At 43.1% G+C, this 26,186-nt stretch overlaps 1 protein-coding gene across 5 annotated transcripts in view; it reads left to right on the forward strand.

The window, feature by feature from the left end:
• The window catches only part of MAPRE2 (microtubule associated protein RP/EB family member 2), a 98,160-nt gene that overhangs the window by 24,734 nt on the left and 47,240 nt on the right, over positions 1 to 26,186 (forward strand). For 2 of the 5 annotated variants that reach the window (XM_063168439.1, XM_063168423.1), the window contains one exon: positions 1,737 to 1,798. Coding sequence is in view for 3 of the 5 variants with exons in the window: in XM_063168413.1 (XP_063024483.1) it covers positions 16,087 to 16,205 (119 nt within the window). In the remaining 2 variants the exon portion in view is untranslated. Of the gene's footprint in view, positions 1 to 1,736; positions 1,799 to 16,019; positions 16,206 to 26,186 lie in introns of those variants that run through there. The other 3 variants (XM_063168413.1, XM_063168430.1, XM_063168449.1) reach the window with 3 other exon arrangements.

A 26,186-nucleotide genomic window follows, 5' to 3' on the forward strand; every position in this document is an offset into this window, starting at 1 on the left:
ATGAGGAGTTTTTAATTTGAGACAATATAATGAAGTTCAGCATGGTGATGTTACTCAAATCCCTCTCAAACCGAGGTCTACATTCTGAAGACAATTAAGTAGCTCTGTCTTCAATATGCTGTAAATATCACACTCTTCAGAAAGTATAGCATGGAAAACATTCCATGAATGTATTGAGTGTCATATTTCTAATGGGATCACTATGTCTGGCCACTGCTGCTGCCTGTTAGAAGTTCTGGTCAACACCTCCTGGTGAGAGATGTCTTTTAACCATTATCTCAACTTGTAAGGATGGGACACTCTTGTTGGAGTAGTGCTGTCAGATCCCAGCTTAACTTCAGAGGGGCACTACTTGGCCAAAAGCCAATATACCATCATGGATTTGCTGTTCTTTTGCCAATAGAATGCCTGAGGTTTTTCAGCTGTGCTGGAATAACTTTCCACATTAAACAAATGGAGGAAAAACAGTACATAGAAAAGCAAAGCTTAAGAGGCTTGGAGCGATTCAAAGAAATGAAACAATAACATGTTTAATAGCTAATTCCCGTTCTGGTTTGGCTTTAAGGTAGCTTCAGCTTTCCAGTTTGCTAGCAGCCCTCCTAAATTCTCTGCCAGGATGAGTCACAGCTTATGAAGCTGAGATCCAGTCCTTTAGACAAGCCATCTTTAAAGGTCTGATTACCTTTTCCAGATGATAGTGAAGTATAGTGAGAATTGCTTAATGTTTTCCTCCTCTTAAAACAGGGGTTTTGGGGAATATAAATTCACCTCTGGGAGCTTCTTACATCCCTTGGTCCCTGGTTTAGTCCGAATACCCCTGGGATCCTGTTTGGTGTGGTTTCGTGCTGTTATGCAGAGATAGATGTCTTTGGAATACTCCTCCCTGCTGGGCTGTCTCAACTAGTTGACTAGGAATGCAAAACAAGCAATAACCAGAGCCCTGGTCTGACTGTAAACCATTATTTATCTGCTAGGAGTGATATTTCCTGCTGACTGAGGAGTCGAATTAAGAAACTTAGCCACCACGTAACCACAGTATGTAATTCAGGGCAGCAGCTGAAACCCATACATGGCTGCTCCACCTCATGTTTCTGTAGTCTGCAAGGTACCACTTGAGAGAACAGATGTGAGGACAAATTTAGCATCCATAGGCAATTCCCTCCAGGAACACAGAAGGGAATAGGCCTTAATGTGGCTGCTACAAGGGGGCAGCACCATGATTTCATTGTTAAGTGAGACACTTCAAAGGACTGCCAGCGTTTTTGTGCTGTATTGGCAAAAACACAGGCTTTCCTGGATTACAGTTACTGTGCTTCTCAATGGCAGATTTTTTTTCCTCTGAAAAGCTGTTCAGGCAAGTGCAGCAAGGCTCCAGTTGCATGACACAACAGTCATAACTGATTGCCTGTGCTTGGAAGAAGCCTGGTTGGATGAACAAAGACCAGTGTGCCTGGAAATCATGAACAAACTCTAAATGCAGCACTGCATGAGGGAGCTCATAGACCTGCTACTATATCAGGGGGCATCTGATTGTTGTGCAGATGTGTTGGACACTGAGCCATTGTGAGCACAGCTGAATTAGGGCATTGTAATGAAGGATTTCTACTCATTTCAATTTTCAGCACACAACTATTGCATCACTGCTCAGCCAAGGCAGACAAAGACCATCCAGTGAATCTTTTTCCCCCCCCCCCCCTATTTGGTAGCTGAACTAAAGATTTCATGTTTTCTTTCAGTGCCAAATTGCTGCAAGGAACAATTCAAGCCGGCAACCAGGGAAAGTGTTTGGATGCCCAAAGTAAGTGTGTTTGTGCATTTGTGGGTTTTTTACCTAAGAACTTGTGTTTGATGTCTGTAAGGCAGTAGCTAGATAAGTTTGGTATCAATAACAAGTGATATTGCTTTCCATCCTCTTTGACTATGTAATAGTCATGAAACAAAACTGATGAAAGCTACACAAGAGGCCACAGACCTCTTAATTAATTAATTAATAATTTTATAATACATATAATGAGTAATTTGGGTTTTCTTTACTGGACTAAGAAGGAAATGGTGGCAGAAAGAAATTAAAAATAAAAAAATAGGTGGTCAATGAGTCTGACTTCTCTCTTCTGCTTGAAAGATTTGAGAAATTGTATCCTTCCCTGCTTTCGTTTTGTTAACTGTTGGCTCTTCTGCACTTTATTAGTACTGCCATCATAATGATAAACAGAAAAAGAGCAGATTACTTGAAGCACAAGTACAGAGTTAGCAATTAATGCCACATAGAATTTGTAAGGTGCTGTCCCTTTTTTGATCCCAGCTATGGGAGTTTAATTTCAACCATCCGGCCTTGAGCTTGGCATCTGTGAAATGTGCTCAGGAAGTCACCTGAGGAAAGTGATACCAGACCAGTGATATCAGACAGGAGGCCCACAAGGTGGCAATGTTTAGAAAGCCTTCAGAAGGGATGTGCCCTGAACAGATCCGTGCTTCCTGCCATTGCCATCACTTGCTGTCCTTGTACCATTTCTGCAGCATAGCTACTGTTAAACAGAAAATGCCAGTGTTGCCAAAATGGAGCATAGGATAGCTGGTTCTAAACCTATTGTTTGAACGGGTTCACCATTGGCAGTGCTCACCATGCTCTACTGGATACCATTCCTGTCTTTTCCCTTGGAAGGAATGTGCTGCAGCATTAGTGGTTTGCAATAGCTTGGGGCTTCTTTATGCATAGCTAGTAATAAATATATGCATGGCATTGAAATGATGCTCAGGTTGTGTAATGAAGAACTTCCATTTTCAAAACATACTGCTGCATTTTTGCTAATGCTTGCAAAGCTGTTACAGTGTGTAAATAAATGCTAACTTTGGATGTAGGAGGCAGCTCATTTTGTAGTGATACTTTGTGCTTCACAGCTAGAAGTGAAAAGACTTGCCTTACTGTGAAACTGGGGGGTTGCTACTGGTTATGTAATGCCCTAGGGAAAAAAAAAAAAAAAAAAGGAAAAAAAACTAAATATGTTTGCAGAAAGATTTTTCTAGATACCTGATAGGTGTGAGAAACTATTCAGGAAAAGTTCTGTGGTAAATGCAAGAATTGCCACCAGCAATTGTTCACCAGTGCAGACACAGGTGAGTAGAAGAGGGACAGTTAAATGAGGAGGCACATAGTCCAGACTCATCAGATTGCAAACTGACTTCAACAGCAATTAGCAGACATGTGGAGCTCAAGTGTACTTAGAGATTCTCAGGACAATCAGCCTATAATTTAGTCAAAAGAGGCTCGTATGCCTCAAGGATGAAACAATAAATCTCGACTACAGGAGGCATCTCAGAGCAAGAGCTAGGAAAATGTAATGTTCTCCCCCATGGATGCAGCCCTTCCTGGGCAGGTGTTGCAGATGGAAGGGCAGCAGGACAGTGCCCTGTGCTGAGCCACAGAGGCTTTCATCTGTTGCTGTCTGCTCTGGCACGGAGCAGAGGCTGCTCCCTAAAGTCAGGCTTTGTCACTGCAGTTATGCTGGCATTGTCACAAGCACTTGAAAACAACAGGAAATCTAAGGAAAACTGTGAGCATGGAGATAGTGCACAACCACCAAGTGGACATTTATAAAAGCAGACTGCATCCCACCTGTCTAACAGCAACTTATCTGACGTGTGCAGATTTCCTGCAATGTGTAACCCTTTCTGCAAAGCAACAGACAGCTTTCCAGTGTATTCCCAATGGATTGCTGCTCAGTGTTTAGCCTTTCCTTTTCAAATCCTTTAGTCCTTATGGCCTATTATATATCCAAATGAAGATCTAGTTATCAGCCTTCTAATACCAGAGACTCATTATACTGCTGCAGAATTAGCTGAGCTATTACAATTCCAAATCCCTGTAACATGCTATTATATGCTAGTCTTTGCTCAGGAAACCTTCTGGTCAGGTTTCAGTGGCTTTGAGCCTGACAAATGTGTGTATTTTTTCATGGAGTTAAGTTATATGGACAACAAAATGAGGGATGGATACTGGAATATTCAAGAAATTTTACAGTTCTTGTGTTAGGTGCTCTCATGTGTGACATGCAGATAAGGGCCTTTTGGCAGCAGCAATTCCCTGATTGATGCACTATCACCAAAGCAATTACAACACATCCTAACATTAGAAAGCAAGGCTGGTTTCTACTGGAACATGAGCTCAGGAGTTACTTGTTAGACTTCAGTTACTGTGAGAGAGGGGAAGAGAAAGAAAATACATTGAAAGTGTGTGCATGTGAATATATCTACATGTGTATATAAAGTATGTTTGTATGATGAGCTACTAATTCATTAGGTGTTCAGGGCAGATCTGAACAAAGGCCTGTATGAGCTTTTTTTCTTCCCTGCAGACATAAATATTCCCTGGTTGCTCATGTTAAAGGTACATGTGCTTACCCAAACCAGGCAGACTAAATAATTGCTTCCTCTCGCTCCTTTCTCCTTACCTCCCAGCCCCAGAACTGGTGCAGAATAAACACAGTTTCTAGATGAGGGCACTTTGTTTCCCACTCAGTTCCTTGTTACTTGCTTCCCCCAGCTGGTTTCGAAAATGTCCACTAAAGAAGCTCTAATTTTCCTTCAGTCAAAAGACTGAAGAAGTGTGACATAGGTGAACTTCTGGGCTGAGCAGAGTGCTTTTAAAGCATTTTCACTCTGTGTAAACACCATAAAGTCCCCCAAAATGCAGTGGAGGACATCTGTTGAGGAGTTGGTCCTGCACAGAGCCCAGATGCATTATAGATCCAACATGAGAAAGCCAGAGCTCTAAAGCCTGAACCTGAGGGAGCAAAGTTAACCAAATGGAATGTTTGTTTATGGCTGTGCACTCACCAGCCCAATTCCCTTCTTAACTTAGGAATTGGGTAGCTTGGATAGCCTTTTATGGTGCTGTCTGAAGATATTCTGAACTTTGGGGTGATATTTATTTTTCCAGTACCCGATACCAAAAATTATCCCACAGGAGCTCAGCAAAGAAGCTGATGATTCATCAGGAATGTAACTTTGCTTTTCAAAAAAGATAACGTGTGGTTTTGTTCAGAGTTAATGAGATCCTTTCCAACACAGAAGCTGTCAACAGCACTGACATACATTTACAGTTACAAAAACACATAGCCTTGTGGTTGGGGCTTTTATTAAATAGAAACCTCATTTTCTACTGTAACAAGGAAAAGGCACTGTTTTCTTGCCACTAGTACCTTTTGTACTCGAAGTGTTAGAAGCCTATTATTATTATTATTTTACACATAACATGGCTGTTCAGAGGTTACAAAATGGTGCCACTTAATGCCAGGACTGCTGAAGTGATAAAATAAAGTAATCTATATAAAAGAGATACCCTTGTTTCTAGTCATCTTTCATTGCCTTCTGCATCTTGCCTATCAATGGTGCTTCATTTAGAAGCTGGAGAATGTTCATTAAAGGATGATTCAAGTAATGATTTGAGTTTTGCTCCAGCAGAAAAAGAAACCATAAAATGTTGGACCTTGAAAATATTAATCCTTGTCAGATATATCAAGTATTTATAGTGCCCGTAGATGCTATAAAAATAACTGTGCAATTTTTCAAAGCAGTTTCTAGATTTTATAAATATAATCTTGCATGTGCCCCTGAGCTGTGGTAGGCACTGGGGAGCTTTCCTGGCCTCTCTTCCCATGCTGCTGCTGAAGCCTGCATCTGCACAGCAGGCATTGGGATGCTGAGCTGTGGTGCTCAGGGTCTCCAGCAGCACAGGAAAATCCAGAGGTGGACAGGCTTCAAGTATCAGCATTTTTTAATATTTCTCTGCAATCACTGGAGCTGGAAACTTTGGTTTTCATTAGCTGGCTGCTTGGATTCTTATACACTTCAGTTGCTCCATGATCTACAGCTTGCAGAAAATCACCCTGTGTACTGAGTCAGAGTAAAGTGGGAGTCACTGGCAATGCACAGCACACTAATGAGGTCAGGTGGAAGCAGCACATAAGTTGTTCTTAGAGTAAAATTGTTCCTTATAATAATGGCTTCTTCAACCTTCTTAGACACTTGTTTAGCGCAAGGTCAAGTATGAGAAGGCCACTGTTGTGGAGAGTGCTGTTGTGTTACAGTACAAGGTGGCAAAATTAGAGGTTTTCAGGTCTTGGGACCTAGTAATTTGTTGTACTCAAATCCAAATGTTGTAATCATCTGTAGCATCTTGCATGTCTGCTCCTACCTGAGCCTGGAGCAGGGGCACAGGAACAGGCTTTTGGTGGGAGGTGCAAAGGGGCACAGGGGCAAAGTCAATGGCAGCTGGCATGAGCCTTAAAAGCCTTAGCTGGAGATCTGCCACCAAAGTGTGCACACCATGTTAAAAATCCTCTCTGAGTCAATAGGCAGGCCAGGTACTTGTCCTGGGTACCATTTACTGTGGGCTGAGTACCATTTACTGTGGGAGCACCAGTTTTAAGCCTCCCAGTACCCATTCCTCATAGAAGGAAGCTGGCACTGCCCCTGTCTTCAGGTTTGTAAAGTGGCTTCCATTAGAACTTCATCCTCTTACAGAAGGGATTTGGCACACCACTAATGACCTGAGAGGGATGTGTGGGATAAATGCCTCCTCAACAGCACTGCAGGAAACTACCCTTACATCATGTTGTAGGTTTTTAAACAAATAACTGATTCTTGTCTTGTGTCTGTATAAAAGAACAATATTGACTGTGCTCAAGTATTTTCAGGCTTGATCTGATTTCATAGCTAGGATCGTTTTTGTGTAATGTAAGAGGCTTCACATAATCACTCTTTTAAATCTACAGCTTATGTTTGACAAGTGGGTCATTGGTTAATGGAAGCAAGTAAATCCAGCTGTTTATCTTTTCAGTGCACTTTCTGTATGCTCTTGTCTGCTCACAATGGAGACATGTACATTTTTAATGACCCTCCCTCTATTTCAGAGTAGGGGTGTGAGCTTTATCTTAGATTTCATTTCTTCCCTACATTCAAATAAAATGTAGTCACAGTATTACTTCTGCTGGTATTCCACCTGATCCACAAGTTTGTGGCAGCAGTTGTGGTACTATTAATTTAATTACTATGTGTGATTTTTTAAAAAGTTGTTAATTTGACTTCAAAAAATGAGGAAAATTTATGTTGGACATTGCTTAAAAGTTTTCTTGCTCCTTTATTTCTCCCACCCAAGCCCCCAGTTTTCTGTGTGTTGCTCTCAAGAGATGCACCTTCCACTAAAGCAGACCAGCAGTAGCTTCCTCCCAGATAGCTTTAACTCTTAACATTTTTTTAGGTAACATGAAATTTCAGGGTTTCAGAAATTGCTATGTAAGCCTTCTGTAGGGTCCTAGCATCTAAATAAAGCACTTGCAGCACTAGGTTAATAAAGTGCTCAAAGTATTAATGGAAACTTGATCTAATAGGTCAAGCTGCAAAAGTCCTCTTAGGGAATGTCTGTCAGCAACATAATTTTCGTGACACAGTTTTCACATATTCTAATTTTTTTTCAATTCAGACTACTAATATAAGTGTAACATGATTAAAGCTGTCTATGAAAATTATTTTTCCTCTTCATGTGAAAGCTATTTTATTAATAAAGACTTAGCATAAACACTAAGATGATAATGAGCATTAACTTGCCAGGGGAAAGAGTCTGTTTTCCATCAATAAGTGAGAAAACTAAAACTTTCAGATTAGTTGGGGTATTGTGCTAAGTAGCAATTAAATTATACTCAACACTTTCTTGCTCCCAAATGTTATAGTACTTGCAAATAGAAACTATTACTTTAGAAGTGTGTTACAGGTCTAAATTTTTAACAAGAAGTTTAAAAGCATGCGGGTAAGGAATTCTCAGAAAGTAAAGAGCAGAATTCCTCAGATGCTTGCATTTGGCTGGGAAGGAGCCTGAAATAGCTGAAAGCAACTCTATTTGGCTATGGGAAGACAAACTTCTGTTTAAAAATGTTGTGTGGAATACACGTATTTGCTCTAGCCCAAAGAGCAGGCACTCCCTGATTTCTCGGTGAGCTAGAGATCACAAACAAACCCTTGGCAACCTAGTTTTTCCGAGGCGCCGAGGTGCCTCGGGGATTTCGGCTCTTTGGTGTGTTAATGGCAGCAATGTGTCACACGAGGTGTGTGAATCCCGGCTGTGATGCAGCCTTTAAATACAGGTGTCACTTCTCCGGGTGGCTGCCTGTGAAGGTCCGTGCGGCTCGGCAGGCAGAGCTGCAGCCCATTGCTCTGGGCCGGGATGGAAAGAGGAGTAATTCCCTAATGACAGTGTGCTAGCTGGACAATAAGTGTGCTGGGGACTTGTCCCAGGGAAGGAAACCAATTTGACCCAGGTTCTCTGCAGGTGGCAGAGGAAGGGAAGTGGAAATTGCCCAAGCCTATAAAGGATTACGCCAGACAAAGGAAGAGTGGGAAAGAATGGGAGAAAAAACAATGGCGAAACCTCAGGTGTGGAACAAATCCTGAGATAAAAAGGAGGAGGCACTCGTTTAGCTGTAGCAGTGAAGAAGAAGGATTGGATTTGCTTAGCTGCAGAGCTGGAAGTACTGAAAAGATTAGAAAGCCACCCATGGAAGAAAAGATGCTTGCACAGACTCGTGGTAGTAAGTGTTTTGTGAGAGCTGGTCATAACAGCAGGGCCTGTTTCTATGCTTGTAAAATGAGGAAAGCTGACAGGAATCAGTTTTTGTGAAATGCAATGAATGTCCCAGATAAAAAGCAGCTATCAGGAGAAAGGGGAAGGTTGCACACAAACTGAAAAGCACACCACTTTCTGTGTAACTTCTTGGCATTTGCTAATTTCACGGGCAACGAGACGCCTTGGCTCTGAAAGAAAGTGATTTGTGGTGCACTGTAGGGTCCTGAGGAAACTGTAGAGTATTTTGCAGCAAGGCACTCACTAAGTTTTTGGGCTGGGGCTTGCAATCACAGAAATACTCACACACTCCTGAATGACTTGGCAGTGTGATTTTGATCCTGGTCAGGCATGAATGCGCAATGGATTTTTTTAAACGCTAGCTAGAGCGTGTAATACTGTTTATGTTGGCTTTTTGCTGGGTGTGGGAGGACAGACACTTAATTAACAGTTTCCTGGGACAAAGTAACCCCTTCAAATCCCAGTTTGTAAAGATCCAGTCTTTGTCAGCTGGTGAAACATTCTCGATCCAGTAAAATTTAATAGACCATCTGCTGGAATAATTACTTTCTTGTGCCAACCTTCTCCCTTCCTCTTTAGCAGTGGTGAGAACCTTGGGCAGGTCAGACAGGTCTAAATCAATTGACTGAAATACCTTCAAAGTGTGTCACTAACATTTTCAGTGTAAAGCAGTAAGAAGGTATATCAGAGATGGAGATTGTCCACTCCTACTCGATTTTACCACCTTTTTACTTTTTTCCAGACACCCCTCCTGAACCCCAAAAGAGCTAAAGATTCCTCAACAGCTGAAAATACATAAATAAATGCTAGTCTTAGTCTCTCACATTTCCAAGCCCTTCCAGGCTTTTACCATTAATAACTTGTTTTACTGGTTTTGTTTAAGATACCAATGTCTGAAGCTCTGACTTTTCCCAGCAGTAACAGTCATAAACTGTACTGTGTGGAAACATGAAAATCCCAAATCCTTCTCTTCTAGAACACTAATCTCACTTTCATTTAATTCAAATTTTGTCATCCTCTGAAAAAATGTAGGAATCCACATTACCTGAACATTTTTGATGTTTTTATTTTGGCTTTCCATAGTCTTTACATCTGAATTCTGAGAAAACAAGCCTAGAAAACTAGCTAACACCTTGGTGCTAATGGAAGTGGTAATGGTACATCCAGAACAGCTCCAGCCAAAGAAATGCATGTGAATGAGCCATGAGTCAGTCTCCAGTCTCAATTCCATTCAACGAGTATTAGAGATGCAGGAATCCTTACTCAAAGCATTTATTGATCACAGCATCCATTTCCAGGTTTTTAGATGAGAGCAGCTCCACAAGGTGTGTTTGAAACTGCTTTAGCCCAGTGGATATCACTGAAAACAAAGGTAACTGACACTAAAGATCTCCAAATTTTGGGTTAGTCTGGAGTTAATGGAAGTAAAAATTCCTTCTCTCTGGAACCATTTCTCACTGAAGTATTTCCTGCTCTCACGGGAGTTTTTTGTTATGTAGAAAGTAGAAAAATGTTCCGGCTATTCGGTGTGAACTTCTCATGGTTTAAGTAAGGAATCCTTTGATGTATACTGAAGAATGCTTCTTTCTAAATAGGAATTTGGGGAGTTTACTCTTTAAAGCAGCTGGATTCAGCTGATTTGATTTAATAAATGTCCACTAAACCAATTTATTAATTTTAATCTAAGAATTAATATTACAAGTACACAATTATCTTAAAATATCTTATTCAAGGGTTTTTGAAATCCTGTTCCTCTGAATATAATTCCTTGTTTTGTAGGCAGTTCTTAAATCTTGAATTAATCCTCTGATTTATGTTTGATTTTTACAGTAACTATAAAAGGTAACTTTTATGACTGGTCCTTCTAAAGGAAAATACCCACAGTTTGTGGCTCCACAAGATATTCTCTTTAGCAATCAATTCATGCACTAACGGTCAGATTGGATTTGCAAGTACACTTGCAAATTTCCAAGTACACTTAGCGGACAAAGACTCCAAGATTTATTCTTTCTCACAGGCACAGAACACTTTTTAAAATGTTAAATGTGAGCTCTGAAATATAAATATGTCTGTATATTTAAAAATAGACTTGAATTACCTCATAGGGATGTGGTCCATGCACATTGTGTAATTGGGACAGCCCTCTCTTTTTTTTTCCCTCTTTATCTGTGTCCCTCCAGGGAAGGCAAATAATCAAGACTTTGCTTAAAGTGGCAACACTAGAATCCCCAAGGGTAGGAAGCTCATTCTTTGTCTACAGGATGTCTGGAGTGATAAGTAGCTGTTTTAATACAACTTATGCAGTGTTTCTTTGTCCTGACAAAATTATCATTTGCTGTTTGTCATAGTGAGTTTAAATGCCCAGAAATATAAGGTATAGAATGAGCTGGTGGGATGGTGGTGGGACAATTTATTCAGGGCTGCATAAACAAAGAGAGTCTATAAAGTTACAGCTTTGAAATTTTACCTGAAGTGATTTTATGACATTCTGTTTTCCTTTGGGTTGATCAGTGCTGTTGACAGTATGTCAGGAAAATAGGAAACACCAGTTCTGCCTAACCCAGGTCAGCTTGAAACTTACCATGCACTTCATCACATCTGATATATGTTTGCTGGGTTAGGAACCCTGCTGTTGCTGACCCCTTTACAGATGTCCCTGTGTGATGGGTTATTGTCACAGGTTAGAGCTGTGCTCTAGTTTAGGCTGGCACAAGCCAGTGCTCTCTAATAGACATTCAGCTGCAGACACCTCACTTGTACTTCTCACAGATAACATGCAGATCTGGATCTCCTAAATCTTCTGTTCCTAATCTGCTAAATGCAACTTTAGAAATTAGGCTGATTCTGATGCAGCCTAATTAAGTATGCTCATGGTTATACCCATCTTGCTGACCCTCCTCATGGCTGGGAATAAAGCATGTCACTGTACCTTAATGAATTGGGACTTTCCTGAACAACCAAGGTGTGTCTAAGACTCACAGAGTAATTTCTTTTAGCTCTTTCCAGACTTTCTTCCTGAGCTGATTTATTCACTTATCTTCAAATTTAAACACTGTTGGCCAACTCCTTCAGGAGAAAGAGACTGTTTCTGCATGGATTTCTTATAAACACAGTGCTAGAACTGATTTTAATCTACAGTGTGTAAATCTGTGGCTTTACAGAATTCTGTTAATCTTTGTTGTGATAAAGGAAGACTATGAAGATAGTTAAATTAGAAAAGCAGACTACATTGCTCAGGACTGCTGTTTTCCAAAAGTTATTGCTACCTTCCCGCTGGCTTCTGAAATCTAGTCTCAGGCTTTCTTTCTCCAGTGAAAAAAAATGCACTTGTGACAGGAATGTTCATGAAACTCCTCAGAGAAGTGATGTACAAAATACTTACACTGGCATGATGTTTGCTGCAGTTTGTAGCTGGGCTGTATTCTGAGAAGACTGCAAGCAATATCACACTGACTCCTTTAAGAGCTTGAACATGAACAGAGATGTCAGAGATGAGGGATGCTTGCTGGCCACTCTAGGGTTAAATGTGTTTTTCTTAGTCTCACTCCCTATTCCTCCCACCTCCCCAAAGTTATCCAAGCAGTGGGGAATTTCTGCAATCATTAATTGTATTTATAGTTTGGCTATGTCATGAAATACTCCCTAAACCCGTGTGTGTGGGGATTTTTCATCCCCTCAAAAATGTATCAGCAGAAGTCACTAGCCTGGCCATCACCTCTGCTGTCAGAGGCTGTGCATTGATCGCTTATCAGCATTAAAATAGTTATAATTTATTTCCACATTAGCTGCCTAATATAAAATTCTGGCTCAAGTATGCCTGAGGTCTTTCTAATGCTGCATTTTGGGTTTTTAGAGGATTTTACTTTCAGGCATTATAAATTAGGCTTCATGGCCTTTCTACTGCAGTAAGTGAGGCTTAGAGCAAGTAAAGAGAGAGGAACTGAAAACAAAAGCTCTGAAGAGGAAGGAGGAACCAGATTTTGGAGAATGATGTGTAGGCCTATTCCAGTACTTGGTAGTGTTACTGGATACTCAGTATCCAGTACTTAGCTAGTGTTCTCTCTGCCTGATTCACCACAGCAGATATCAAAGTCCTGGAATGCATGTGATGCAGTAGAGTGGTGCTTTTTGCATCAGCAGTACACCTGGGACTTGCTGCATGGCTAGAATGGCACAGGAGTAGGTGGTCTTGAGAGGACATGACATCTCCATCCTTGGAGATTTTCAAGATTTGGATTGATTATGATCATGTCACCAAATGTGACCTGATCTCGTATTGGTGATGATAATGCTCTGGACTGGATGACCTCCACAGGTCCCTTTCAGCCATTGCCTCTGTGGTCTCAGTGCTGAAGATCTATTACATCAGGTTTTGTAATTCCACCCTTCAGCATTAATTGCTTTCCTGGCTCTTAGCTTTGCTTGGTCAGCATATCACTTGTGAGTACCAGATTTCAGTACTTTCAGCATTCCACAGGTGGGGCTTTTTATTAACACCAAGGCTGACCTTCTACTCTTTGGATCAATTCTCTGTTTTTGTGCCTGGTGCATGTAAAAATCTATAAAGGCAGCACAGATGGTACAGACACATAATAACAGCAACACGTTTCCTCTTTCTTTGAGACCTTTAAGCTTAGAATGATGGAAGTGAGTAAATTATTCTGGTAGCTTCTGGTGGCACATAAAACAGGAGTTGTGCTTGTGGGCCACACAGTGCCCAAAACAGAGATGTAGGTAGAGGGAATGCCGTGCATATTGCACTCATATTCCACCATGCAATCCATATTGCACTCAGAGCCCCCAGGCTGTGCTGGATGGACTGAAGCCCACTGAAACTTGTGCTTTCTGAAAAGCAGTACCAGGCTTCTTTTGCTGGTGCCTGGCTCAGCCTCCATAAAGGTAAGGTACTGTGCTGAGGCAGTGTGTGTTCTTCTGACCTTGGGTCCTAATGCAGAGGCAAGAAGAGGTCTGCAGCAGGGCTGCCATGCTCTCCTCACCTGCACTTCTCTTCTGTAGCTCTGTTGGTACACGTTTGAAACAGCTTTAGGGACTTCAATAAAGAAGCTTGTGTTCTTTGCCACTGGTGAAGAAATAAAAATGTTTTTACAAGTTAGGGTTGCAGAGTGTTTTACTGCTTGCTCCCTAGCAGAGCAGGTAGGGTTATGTCTGGCAGATAAAGACCTGCTGTAGATTATTTTTATATTCTGTCACCACATAGCATTTCTGGCTTGTCCATGTTCTTGAGCGTTACTAAGACACTTATTGGCATTTTTAACAGAATGTTTTTTGTTGCTTGTTTTGAAAAAGACTCAAAAGTAGCTTCTTCCAATTACCAGATGAATGAAGGGTGTTTCAATGAAGTGTGCCAATTGCAAATGTCCATAGATTGGTTACTGAAAGATAAATATGAGTATATTTGAAAAGCTGGCAGAAAGTATAAGAAGATTCCCTGTCTTGATGTGCAGAAGACAGTGGCAAATTGGCAGACTAACTTGAGCCTTGTTAGAGACTGCTCTAAAATGTGTTAATCTATACATCTGATTTAAATCCAGGGAGTTCTCAGCAGTCCAAGTGTTGTGCAGTTGGTGTTATTGATTTTATTCACCTTACAAGCTCTCTGTGAAGGGTCTATATTATGAATATAATCATGTAAACTAAGATTTCAGAATGAAATGATACTACTGAAAGATTAGGTAAAGATAAGTTAAAATTTCATTAAGTCACTTTGTGCAGAAAAAAATCTGAGGCAGAAACCTGATCAAACTCACACTTCATGAGTTAAAATATCAGCATGTGTCTCTGAGAAGATGTTAGAAGTACTCACATGGCTTCTGTTTGACCTACCATCTTACGATTCTTTTAAAAAGAGACTTGCATTTGGGGGCATGTATTTTTTAAGATGTTAATAGATCAGCCCAAATATTTTGCATCTAACAGCCACGAGAGGTCACATAGATCTGTTTAGAGACTGTGCCTATAGCCACCCTTGTTGGTTTCTGCTTAGAGAAAACAATTTGTAAACAGCTGGACAGTATTTTTCTACAGTGGTAGAAGTGTGGGTTTTGATGCACTGTTGGGACATGAGGGTAGGTTTTGACCACAGTGAAGTTCAGGTCTGCTCCTGAGGATGACCAGCACAGATCTGTGCTAATGTCAAACTTTGAACCACGTTGCTATATAGGCAAGGGGCGATATGCAGAAATAATAAAGCATTGCAGAGGAAAATGGGCTGGGGAGGATGCAAAAACTGTTCTAGAAGAAGGGGAGGAAGAGATGAGGGTTTTGTGATTGGTGGTGCTAGCAATGCCAGAAGTTCAGTGCCACTGCCTTGGCAGATCTCTTCTCTTCTTGTTTCTGATCCAAGGAAGATTTTTAAGGATGTGCCATCAAATGTTTTTTTTTTCTGTGTAAGCCTGAGAGCAGGAGAATGCTGGAAATGTGCAATGCAACTTGACAGGTGTTACACTGTGCTCTCCAGTGACGTTGTAAGCAGAGATACAGAGCTTGGTATCCAGAGCTTTGAACATCCTGGTGCTTGGGGTGGAAATGCAGGCGGAGTAGCAGACACAGGAATCGGGAAAAAAAGAGCATAAAATAACTAGGACCTTCGTGTGCTGTCTCATTATTAGGAGTCCGTGATTTTTTACATCTTGTAGCTCATGTCACTTAATATTTATGCCCTTATTTTTAAAAATAAAGCGTTGACCGCGTGAAACACGAATGCCACGCTATGATTCTTGCGAGCAGCAGCCCGTGCGGGCGGGCTTTGTGCGGCGGGGATGGCCATCGCCCCCGGCACACCCGCGCCGAGGGGAGATGATAGAGCTGGGCAGAGTTGGGCGGCGTTCCCTGCTGCGGCTCGCCCTGTGTGACCGAGCAGCCGGGCGTGGGGCTCCTACCACGGCAGCGCGATAGCTCCTTGCTGTGGGCAGGAGGCGGACGATGCTGAGGTACCGGGGCGCGGCGGGTGACGGTGAGGCAGCGGCCGTCGAGGTCTGGGGCGCGCACACGGCTGTCAGGGCGGCGCTGGGCAGGGCACGGCGCGGTCCCCAGGGGCCGGGCGGCGTTTCTGGGCCGCCCACGGCTGCGGGGGGCGGCGGCACCGCCGGGCCGTGCGGGGGTGCCCGGGCGCTTTGTGTGTGCCGGGGCCGCCGAACGGCTCGGGGCGAGCGGCTCTTTGTGTGGGGGCGCGGGGCGGGGCGGGCCCCTCTCCCTGCCTTCCCCCCTTTCCCCGCCGTGCCCGCCCGGCCTGCCCGCTGCCGTCCCCGGGCGCAGCGCGGCGCCGGCCCGTTGCCATGGTGAGGGGCGGTCACGTGTGGCGGCGGCGGCGGGGCTGACGCGCGGCGGGGCGGGGCGGGCGGCGGCGGAGTCGCGGCTGCCGCCACCTTCCGCACACCAGCAGCAGCAGCAGCGGCAGCAGCGCGGGGCTCTGCGGAGCGGCGGGAGCGCCAATGCCCGGACCGACCCAAGCCCTGTCCCCAAATGGCGAGAACAACAACGACATCATCCAGGATAACGGGACCATCATCCCCTTCAGGAAGCACACGGTGCGGGGGGAGCGCTCCTACAGGTACGGCGGGGGGGCTGCGGCGGGCGTTGCATAAGGCGGGCGGGCTGCAGCCCCCTCCTCTCCCCCGGCCCCGCATTGTCCGGCTGCGGAGCGCTCGGCGGAGAGGCGGGATGCGTGCGGGGGGTCGCCGCGCCCGGGCGGAAGAAAGGCGCTTGAAAATGATAATTAGAAAAAAAAAAAAAAAAAAAAAAAAAAGGAGGAAAAAAAAAGAAAGAGGAGGGGGGAAATAAAAGGGAAGGCGAGAACGCCCCCCGCGCAGGCAGCCAGCTCCCCTTGGAAAAGAGCCGCAGCACCTCGCTGCGGATCTCGGAGGGAGGCGGCGCCGCGCGGGAGGCGGCGGCCGCGGATGGCGGGGCGCGGGCAGCCCCTGCCCGCCCGGGAGAGCCGCACCGGGCAGCGGGCAGCGCCCGGCCCCCACGCCGGTGCGGGGGTGACAGCCGCCCCCCGCTGCTCGGGCGGGGGTGACAGCGCTGCCGCTGCCTGCGCGGGGGAGGGCGGCTCCATCCCCGCCCCCCGCTCCCCGCCAGCCCCATTTTGTGTTTATTTATCGTCTCTCGTTTGGGGGGGACACCCGTCTTTTGTCGCAGTTGTAGGCATTTTTGATGAATCGTTTGGCATGCGTTGCTGGCAGCGCTTCTGCATTAACATCTCTGACAATATGTTCCGGCAGATAAGCTCATTAAAATTGTTTGCATTGTTTGATAAGGGTCGCGGCGCAGCCCGGAACGCAACTGGTTTGATGTGCTCCTTGCTGCCGACTCGAAGGGCGATAATACGGCCGGTGGCTCCTTATGTCAATATACAGTTATTTTAAATGCTGCCTGGATGACAGCGAGCAGTGCCTCTGCAGAGAACACGCCCCTTAAAGCTGATTTCCAAGCAGCAGGAAATGATGCTGCTCTCAAATATCTGTCTAAAGTGGCGAGTTGTAAGCTCGAATACATGAAAACAAACGTGGATGACTTGGCTTGTTTGTCTGGAGAAATCGCAGTATTTTTTCTTCTGCTGAGGAATAACGGAGCTGCTACCGGCATTTGGCCATTAATAACCCTAACAGTGAATCTCATTGTTGATCTCTCACTGACGGGCGAGCGTGAAATTCGCTGGAGATCCCAGTGTGTGGTTAGTTTGAAATGCACAAAATTTAGTCTGTGTCTCTCTCTGAAGCTGCTTATACTTTGTGCAGTGGAGCCCCAGTGCACACATGTAGCACAAAGTAGCAAAATTGCTTTTGCAAGGACCTATTTCTGCTTGCAGAATGCCTGGAGCTCTCACTTCCTATATCTGAATTTCAGCTGAGTAGTACAAGATTCTGTTTTAGGGGAAAGCTATGTTTCTATCTTGCAGCTAAACAGAAATATGAAATAGGTTTGAAATATCACATATCCACCTTTAGTTACTGTGACATGCCATATGTACCACCGATTGCTAACTTGTTTCCTTCAGAAGAGTTCTTTGGAAAACCTCTGTTACATGGGGTTCTCCATTCTTTTTCAGGCAGTTAGTGTGTGTTTTTCTGCAGTCATCAACAAGTCAGTTTTCTTGTCCTTCAGCCTGTCAAATCATACACTGAACTATGTCTAGAAAAGACATTTTGTGAGGCTGTGTTCTGCGTGTGATGACAGGAATAACTGTATCACTTGCCCAGTTTTCCAGAAATTGCGAAGATGCTCTGCATCTGAATAGCCTTTCATCCAGAGAAGTACTCCGTAGTCTTTTAGGGATTTGTATCCATTTGTATCCCTCTCTAGAGCAATATAAAGGATTACAGAACTACTGATGCTAGCATGTTATCTTTGGGCGGTAAATAAGCAATCCAGTTAAATATATTTCAGAAATAAACCTTCAATGCATAAATAAAAATTTCCACTGAGGAATTCTATTTAGGTTGGGTTTTTTTCCTTTTGGAAACTTACCATGTTCTGCAGAGTCATAACTCCCATATCTGTTGATTTCTTCCTTTCTCTGGGAGAAAGGGAGAGTGATGCTTGCTTCCATCTGAAGCTAAAGTCCTTTAGGAAATAAATGTCAAGCATAACAGAAGGGAAATGTTAGAGAAAATACATGAAAACTGGTAAAGCTTCTTCTTGATACTGGAAAAAATGTGTTTTAACTTCCATGACAACCTTTAGTAGCTAGGCAAGTTTGGTGCTTGTTCAGTGTAAGTGGCAGCAGGAGACCACTGGGTCCAACAGATGAATTCCATCACTTCAGTGCCTGCTGCCACACTGGACTGTCAGTGCCGTTCCAGAGCAGCTTGTAGGACCTCACCATATGACACATCAAGTTGCTATGCCTCTGATTGCTGGGCTGCTTCTTCCATCTAGGAATATGGAATAAATATGTCATTAAACACACCCTGGAGCTTGATGGCAGATGAGCAGTTGCACAAATTTAAAACACTTCGGCATCCTGCTGCTTTGCTCCTAAGTTAACCTGCATCTACCATGTGTATAGAGGTTCAGTATTTGCCTTTCCATCCTTCTCTCCTGCAGTAACAGAAATGCTTTCTCAATTTACAAGTTTTAACATGTTCTGTTCCTTAGATTTTTTAAAACAGAAGTAGTCTTTACTGATCAGAAAATTTGTGTTCATCAGGTTAGATATTCTCAGACCTAAAAAAAAACCCTTTACTATTCTAATACCAGGTTTTACCAAAGATTTTATATCCAACTCCTGAAGCAGATTTAAAAACAGCTGCAGGTTGCACCATTTTACAGACTAGGAAGCTGACATGGAAGCTATAAGTTATCCATGGAGTTGAGGATGCAGCAGGGAATTGAGCTTATACCACGAGTCCTAGCCATGTGCTCTGTATGCAAAGCCACAAATAGTTTTCCCAAGTCTTCCAAAGGACATATTATATTTTGCAGACTGGGACATACAGGCCCAAGGTGTTAAGTTTCTCATCCAGCTTTACTTAGCTGGTAAATGGAAACCAGGCACTTTGGCATAAAATTTAGACACAGGGTGATGTTACCTTTTGGAGTTAATAACTGTAATCAATCTGTATTGCTTGAGTGAGATGCTGTTTCTTGTGCTTCAGATCAGGAGCCTGTTTAAAATTTGGTACTGAGGTGTCTTTTTGTTGGCCTGAAGTAGACTTGGGGTAATTTCTGAGAACGGCATCACATTTAATGATAGTTTTACTTCTGCATTCAAAGATGGCTGAAAAAATTCACTGAGAAACCAAATCAACAGCTGTGGGGATAATTTTTTTTTTAAATAAGACCTGTTTGCAGTGCTTTTTTTGCCAGACTCCAAGTATCTTGTGTGGTTGATCAGCGCATCATATTTTTAAAAGCTAAAGTATTAAGAGTGAATACTTCTAGGTTCAAATGGCATACCTAGTCTAAATCACCCTGGCCCTAAAGAGACAGAGTGTTGTACCTTCCTTTGCAGGATACTGTGCTTAGCTTCCACTTTGTCTCTGTGTGTTGCTGGAAAAATGGTTTTCTGGTCCTTCATTCCCTGGCTATATTTAGTTTTACACCCAGAACTTGCATGAAGCAGAGGGGAAGGGGCTGACTTCCTGATTGTTTTTCTTCAAGTCACTAGGCTAGAAGGAAAGACTATTTCTGTTTTAGTTTTTATCTACAAGTGTCTACCTTTCTAATGTTATCTGTTTTAAATATTTGTTTCTCCTAAGTGTTGTCTTCATTCTAGAAATCATTGTGTGAGCAGACAAATGATGGTGCTGTGCGTAATAATGAAAGCTAGACAGCAGTGGTGATTTCCTCACCCAGTGCTGCAATTAGTAGTGCGGCCTTACAGAGCATATCTGGCTGGCTTTTACAGCACTATGAGCTGATAACTTCCATGCTGAAAGTCAAGATTTACATCACAGCAAAATCTGTTTTGGTTGTTGCCTTGTGAAGTCGCAGTGAATTGCCGGATGCAGGCTGGCCCTAGGCAGCAGAGAGCATCCTTCCCTCAGCAGGAGCTGCCCCTCGCTCTGGTGACTCTGTGCCTGCCACACGTGTGGCTTTACTCAGGGTTCAAAAGGGGACCTATGACTTTGCCTTACTCTGGGCAGAAGGATTTTCTCACTCTAAAATTAGGCTCCACTGAATGTGGTACACTGAAGTAAAAAAGATCATTTGTGTTGATAAAATTAATATATAAAGGCCCAAGCTTGAGAACTGGAAAGATGATACAGAATAAAAGCAGTGAGTTGTCTTCTCACTTCACAGTACTGATAGATGTGATTCTGAAACTGTAAACACCAGTCAAAACAAATGCTATTAAATATATTAGGACATAAATCTTTATTTTCAGAGGCATTTGCTTTGACCTAACAGTTTTATTGCAGATTATGACAATTTTGCCCTAGATTTTATTGAAAGCAGAAAAAAGTCAATAACAAATGTTAAAAAAAACCCATCAGCAAAATAGCATAAATTACACCCCATAAATTTGGCCTGTGCTTTTCTAAAAGCTGTAGTTGTGATAACCCCCTTATCTACCAAGCATCTGGATTGCAAGGAGGTAGTTACTCTCAGCGAGAAGACCATTCTGGTGACTTAGAGCCAGCAGCTTACCAGCCAGCATTAAAGAGGAACCAAGGCAGAAATCTTTCCTTGGTTCCCATCAGCTTAGGTACCCTCTATCTTCTCTTCTTTCACTTTCATAAAGCTGTCTTCCTGTTGCTGCCACTGCTGTTCTTCTTTAATCTTGTTTTCTGCTTAGGGAGTGCTCTGCCTAGAGAGAGCTGTTTTGGTGAGAATCTTCTGCTGGGCAGATCCAGCTCTCAAAAAGCAGGGTGAAACTGTCTGAGGATAACTGGGAATCACGTGTGAGTGCATGTAAAAGTCTCTGAGGGTGAGGAGGATGACTCTGCTCAATACTGCATCAGTAGCTGGAAACTTAGATTATTGGGATATCTCTGCATTATTGGGATATCTCTGTTGACCTGGATTTAGATCTTCCAGGATAATACCTCCATAGTGCTTTGGGGGCTGGAGGTATTTGTTTAAATCAGGGGCTAAGAGAGAGGGGGCTTTTGGAGGACTGGGAGGAGAGGGGAGAAAACACTCCGCAGACAGCCCAGTTTATGTAAGGACATTGAGGTAATTTTCAGAGAGCACGAAATCCTCAGCTTACACCCTAGTGCTCTCACCATAAAGGTCTGAGAACGCCTAATTTGCACCCAGCCTCCATGGGTTTCAGAAACATCCTGTAGGTGGGAGGCTGCGTTCTGGGTTTTGTTGTGTGATGTGGGGCTTTTTTTAACTACCTTGTTGAGCTGCATAGCAACAGAAATGTTTTATTGGCATATGAACAGAAAAAGGAGCAAGTTTGGGACACGCAAGAACTGAACCTGATGCTGGCACTTTTAGAAACAGACATTTTGGCTTCTGCCTCGTGTCTTCAATCTAGTCTTCCTAGAAAATAGGTACTGAAAAATATGCTGCATTGTGAAAGAAAGGTGATTTGGAGGTGGGGCTGTGGAGCAAGAGACCTTGATTAAAGCTCTTTCTTTGGCATGTTTGAGGGAGATGCAGTTACCCCATCTGGACCACAGGAATGTTCTTCCAGGGGGCATACGTGGACTAACCTTTTGTGATATAATACTTGTTTTGGGAGCCACTAAGAAAAGAAAATGTGTGGTAGGTCTGCATTTCAAGTCTTGGCATTTGAATGTGTGACTCTTTAAAAATATCTTCAGAGGTTTTGGGGTTTAGTGAGGAGGTTAGTTTAATTTGACAGTCTCCTCTCCTTCCTCATGCCCAAAGCTAATTATAGCCAAGGCTTGGTAAGGAAGCAGATCAATAGTGTGCCAGCTTTTCATGCACTTTGGAAGTGCAACTTTCAGCCTTTGTTAGATAATTGAAAACGAGTGGTCTCACCACATCTGTTCTCAATCACGGCAGCCACGGGGTGGGATGGCACCAAGGCCATGGTGGCGCGGTGGCAGCAGCAGCAGCAGCGCTGCTCAGGGACAGCGTTTGGCTGCTCGCATCCTCCTCGCTCCCTGAAGCCTGGCCTCCAGCTAGCAGCGCTGGTTGCTCGCTCCCAGGATCAGTGCTGGGGAATGTAAATGGAAAACATCCGTGTTTCTGCTGCGGATGGTGTGAGCTGCGCTGCGGAGCTGTTTGGATCTTGCTCAGATCTCTGCTGCCTGACTCACCGATAAAGCATCTTCTTCGTATTGTTTCATTACAATTAGGTGGGAGGGGAAAGGGAATATCAGCTGTAAACGTTTACTAAACATGCATTTAACTCTTGGGGTTTAAAAATAGTGTTGTTTTTTCTTTTTTTTTTTTTTTTAAGCACAGTTCTACTGTTTTGTGCTATGAAATATTTAATTCTAGATTAAAATCTTGCCTGTGATATTTTGAGAAAAGTTTGTCTGGTTTTCTAGTGGTATACCAAGTTATCAAATATTTTGTAGAGAAGGGTCTGTATACTGGAAGCATGCCTGTTAAATGTCTCAGTTTAACCGCTCTGAAATAATTTCTCTTTTCCCATAGAGCCCCATGATTAGAGAAGGGTGCCTTTGTGTTAAATCTGTTTTTTTGCTATGCTATCCAAACAGGAAGTGTAAACATTCATTAGTGAACCGAGACTTAAGGATGTAGCTTCCGTAGGAAATCCTACAACTGTGCCAAATCATTCTGCCTGGAGAGAAATACGCCATGCAGGTTGTACTGTTGATCTTCTGGCCTTGTATATGGCCACCTTGCATTGTATTGTCTCAGAGGCTTAATTTTCAATGTTATGTTTCTTGGCAATTTGGAGCCCTCAGTCAGTGGAACCCTTAGCTGAGATCTGTGCGCTTCAGTTTTATCTTTTAGGAGCAACTCAAGTGAGTTTCCCCCACTACAGCAGGGTTCCTTAGTACCAGACAGATTTCCTACCCAAGCAGCTGTAATTATTCAGAGATGCACATGAATGCAAATTCTTTCCTGTCACTCTGGAATGCAGTGTTGATGCTCAGAAGGGCTTGCTGGCAATATGTATTAAACAATTTGGGGGGAGTGAAAATTCATTTTAGGCAAATCTTACACAGTTGTTATGCTTCGCTTCTTAAGGTTAATCTCTGTGGAGCTGGTCCAGTAATATCATGAATAGGAAGCACTGAAATATTTGAAGTAGAATACTCATTTGTTTTACTTACAGATTCAGTGTTACACAAATCATAGCTTGTTAAAATAACTATAGAATCTATGAGTAATTGTTTGTATGGAAGTGGAACACATAGCCCAGTGATATGAAAGTCCCACGGGAGCTTGTGTATACAGAAAGACCATGGTGTGTAGGAGTGCTGAGAACAGGGAAGCAGTGGTAATTGGTTGGATAGAAGGGATACATTTTCCCAAAAGGACAGCATTCAGTTGTAATTAGTCATTCTGTTGGAAACCTTGTTATGCAGAATGGTGTTTGTTATATTTTTTTGAATTGAGTTGTTGGGGGTCCACATCGCTGCTTGCCCATAATAATGTTTCAAAGTTATACATGATGTAGATTCTAAGTCAGGGTCTAAATACATGGTTTTCAGTCAACACATTCATGTTGTGCTAGTTGTCAGATTCAAGGAGACATAAGAAATATTTTCTTTTTATTTTTTTACTTCCCTGAATATATCTGCAATGAAGACAGGCTGAGGCACCTGGGGTTATTCAGCCTGGAGAACAGAAGGCTCCGGGGAGACTTTAGAACAACCTTCCAGTACCTAAAGGGGGCTTGCAAGAGAGCTGGAGAGGCAATTTTTACAAGGGTGTGTAGTCGTGAGACAAGGGGCGATTGCTTCAAACTGGAAGTATGTTTAGGTTCGGTATTAAGAATAAATTCTTTACTGGGGGTGATGAAACACTGAAACATGTTGCTCAGAGAAGTTGTGGATGCCCCGTTTCTGGAAATGTTCGGGACCAGATTGCATGGGGCTTTGAGCAGCCTGGTCTAATAGAAGGTGTTGCTGCCTGTGGCAGAGGGGCTAGAACTGTATGATCATTAAGATCCCTTCCAACCCAAACCATTTTGTTATTCTGCATATTTCTGCCTGCAGAGGTTTGGCTCTCCAGTGCACGTTTTTAATCTGTGGTTCCCAAGTATGAAATGAGTTCCACAGGGGTGCTGTAGAACTGCCTTGTCTCTCAAGCAGCTCTATTTTTAATATGGTGAGGTGGTTTTTTCCACTACCACATTGTGCACACCCCCCAGTTGTTCCTGAAGGGTTGCACACTATGGACCTGGTGGTGCTGGTGAACAAGATGAACATGAGTCAGCAGTGTGCTCTTGCAGGGAAGAAGGCCAAGCCCATGCTGGGCTGCATTGGCAGGCATGTAGCCAGCAGCTCCAGGGAAGTGATTCTTCCCTTCTGGTGCTTCTGAGACCACATCTCACATACCGTGTCTGGATTTGGCCTCTCCACTTGGAGAGAGACAATGACAGGCTGAAGTGAGTGTGGCAGAGGGACACCAGGACCTTGTCACCTGTGTTTGGTCAGTCTGGATAGGAGCTAGCTCAGGAGGGGGGAAGCTCTCACTGCAGTCTTATCTGTCCAGCGGGAAACTGTGTGTAAAGCAGATGGAGCCAGGTTCTTTGAAGAAGGAGAAAGGTTGAGAGGCAATGGCTGTCAGCAGCTGCAGCTGTACAAAGTACTTTGGATATTGGGAGAAATGTTCACACAGCCAGGATGGTCAAACCCCAGAAGTTACCCAAAGGGGCTGTAGAATATCTGTCCTTGGAGAGGTTTGAAACTGAGACAAATGGCAGCCTTCTCTGGCTGTTTCTGCAGTGACTGGGAGGCTGGAGCAGATCCCTCTGGAGTGCCCTGCCTACCCGAGTCAGTTTATGATCCCATTCTGTAGCTCTAATAAACATAAACAGCTCGTGACTTAAAAAACAAAATAACAAAATCACGTGCTTTAAAAATGAAAGCAATATCATCTGGAAGCAACTTTTGTACTTCCAGGAAGGCGAAATCAGCCTTGTCATCAAAGGTTTCAAATGGAAAAGAAAAATGTGTGTGTGCAGCCTCAGTATGACTTCATCAATATCAAACGTTTTCTAGTTTAATTCTTGTGAAAGCAATACTGCTGCTGCAGCACTATATTAATTCATATTCTTATAATTTCATATTGTGCTCTCTGAATCACTGAGAGCAACTCCTGCAGTTTAGTACCCAGTTTGTAGAGACACAGCAGAGCAAAGGCATAGTTTTGCTGTATCATAAAATTAATTGTGTACATTGCAATTGAAGATTATGTCTGGAAGTTAACAGCTGATAAATTGTTCACTCTGCTTTGAAGGGATTGTAGTTTTTTTCACACAGAAAATATTAGCATTATTGATAAGTTTAATCTGCAGAAAATGTTTTAACTGTGAGCACAGTTCTTAAACTGTGTCAGATGTCTGCTTAGTTTGATGTGCTTTTACAGGGAGTGGTGCAGAACTGTCTTATTGCATGGCCTGCAGCAACACTGAGAGGGTTGAAGCAATTAAATACCCACATTGCAACCCAGAGTACCTTCATAGCTGCACTTACATCTAGTTGAGGGCAATTCAAGCAATAAACTTTTTCTTCCTTGTTTATTGTGAGAGTTGAACTTGGTAATGTCACTGTTTGCCAGCTGGAAGCAATACACTTTAGGAATTAACCTCAAGATATTCCATGAAAGGAGGCCAAATCCTATTAAACAGTACATCTATGCTTCTCTTAGCTTAAGGTGCAAGGCTTTACTGGGGCTTGTAGATAAAGAGTGTTGGAAGTAGTTCAGTTTCTACAATTACAGTTACATCAAAGCAGTAAGCACCTTCTAAAGAACATTATTTAGAAAACAAAGCTTGGGGGATTTCCCCCTTTAGATAGGCAGAAGATGTTAAAAGTTAAAATCTGTCCAAAAGTTGCAGTTTCACAGATCTTCAAAGACCAACATGGTTGAAAAAAGAAGTTTTGGCGAAGCTTTACTTGATGCTGGTAGACACCAATTATGTTGGTACTGCAACAATGGTAAAATCAGTCTGTGGTTACTGGCA

Source organism: Melospiza melodia, chromosome 1 (assembly GCF_035770615.1).
Source record: "Melospiza melodia melodia isolate bMelMel2 chromosome 1, bMelMel2.pri, whole genome shotgun sequence".
NCBI classification, from domain to species: Eukaryota; Metazoa; Chordata; class Aves; order Passeriformes; family Passerellidae; genus Melospiza; species Melospiza melodia.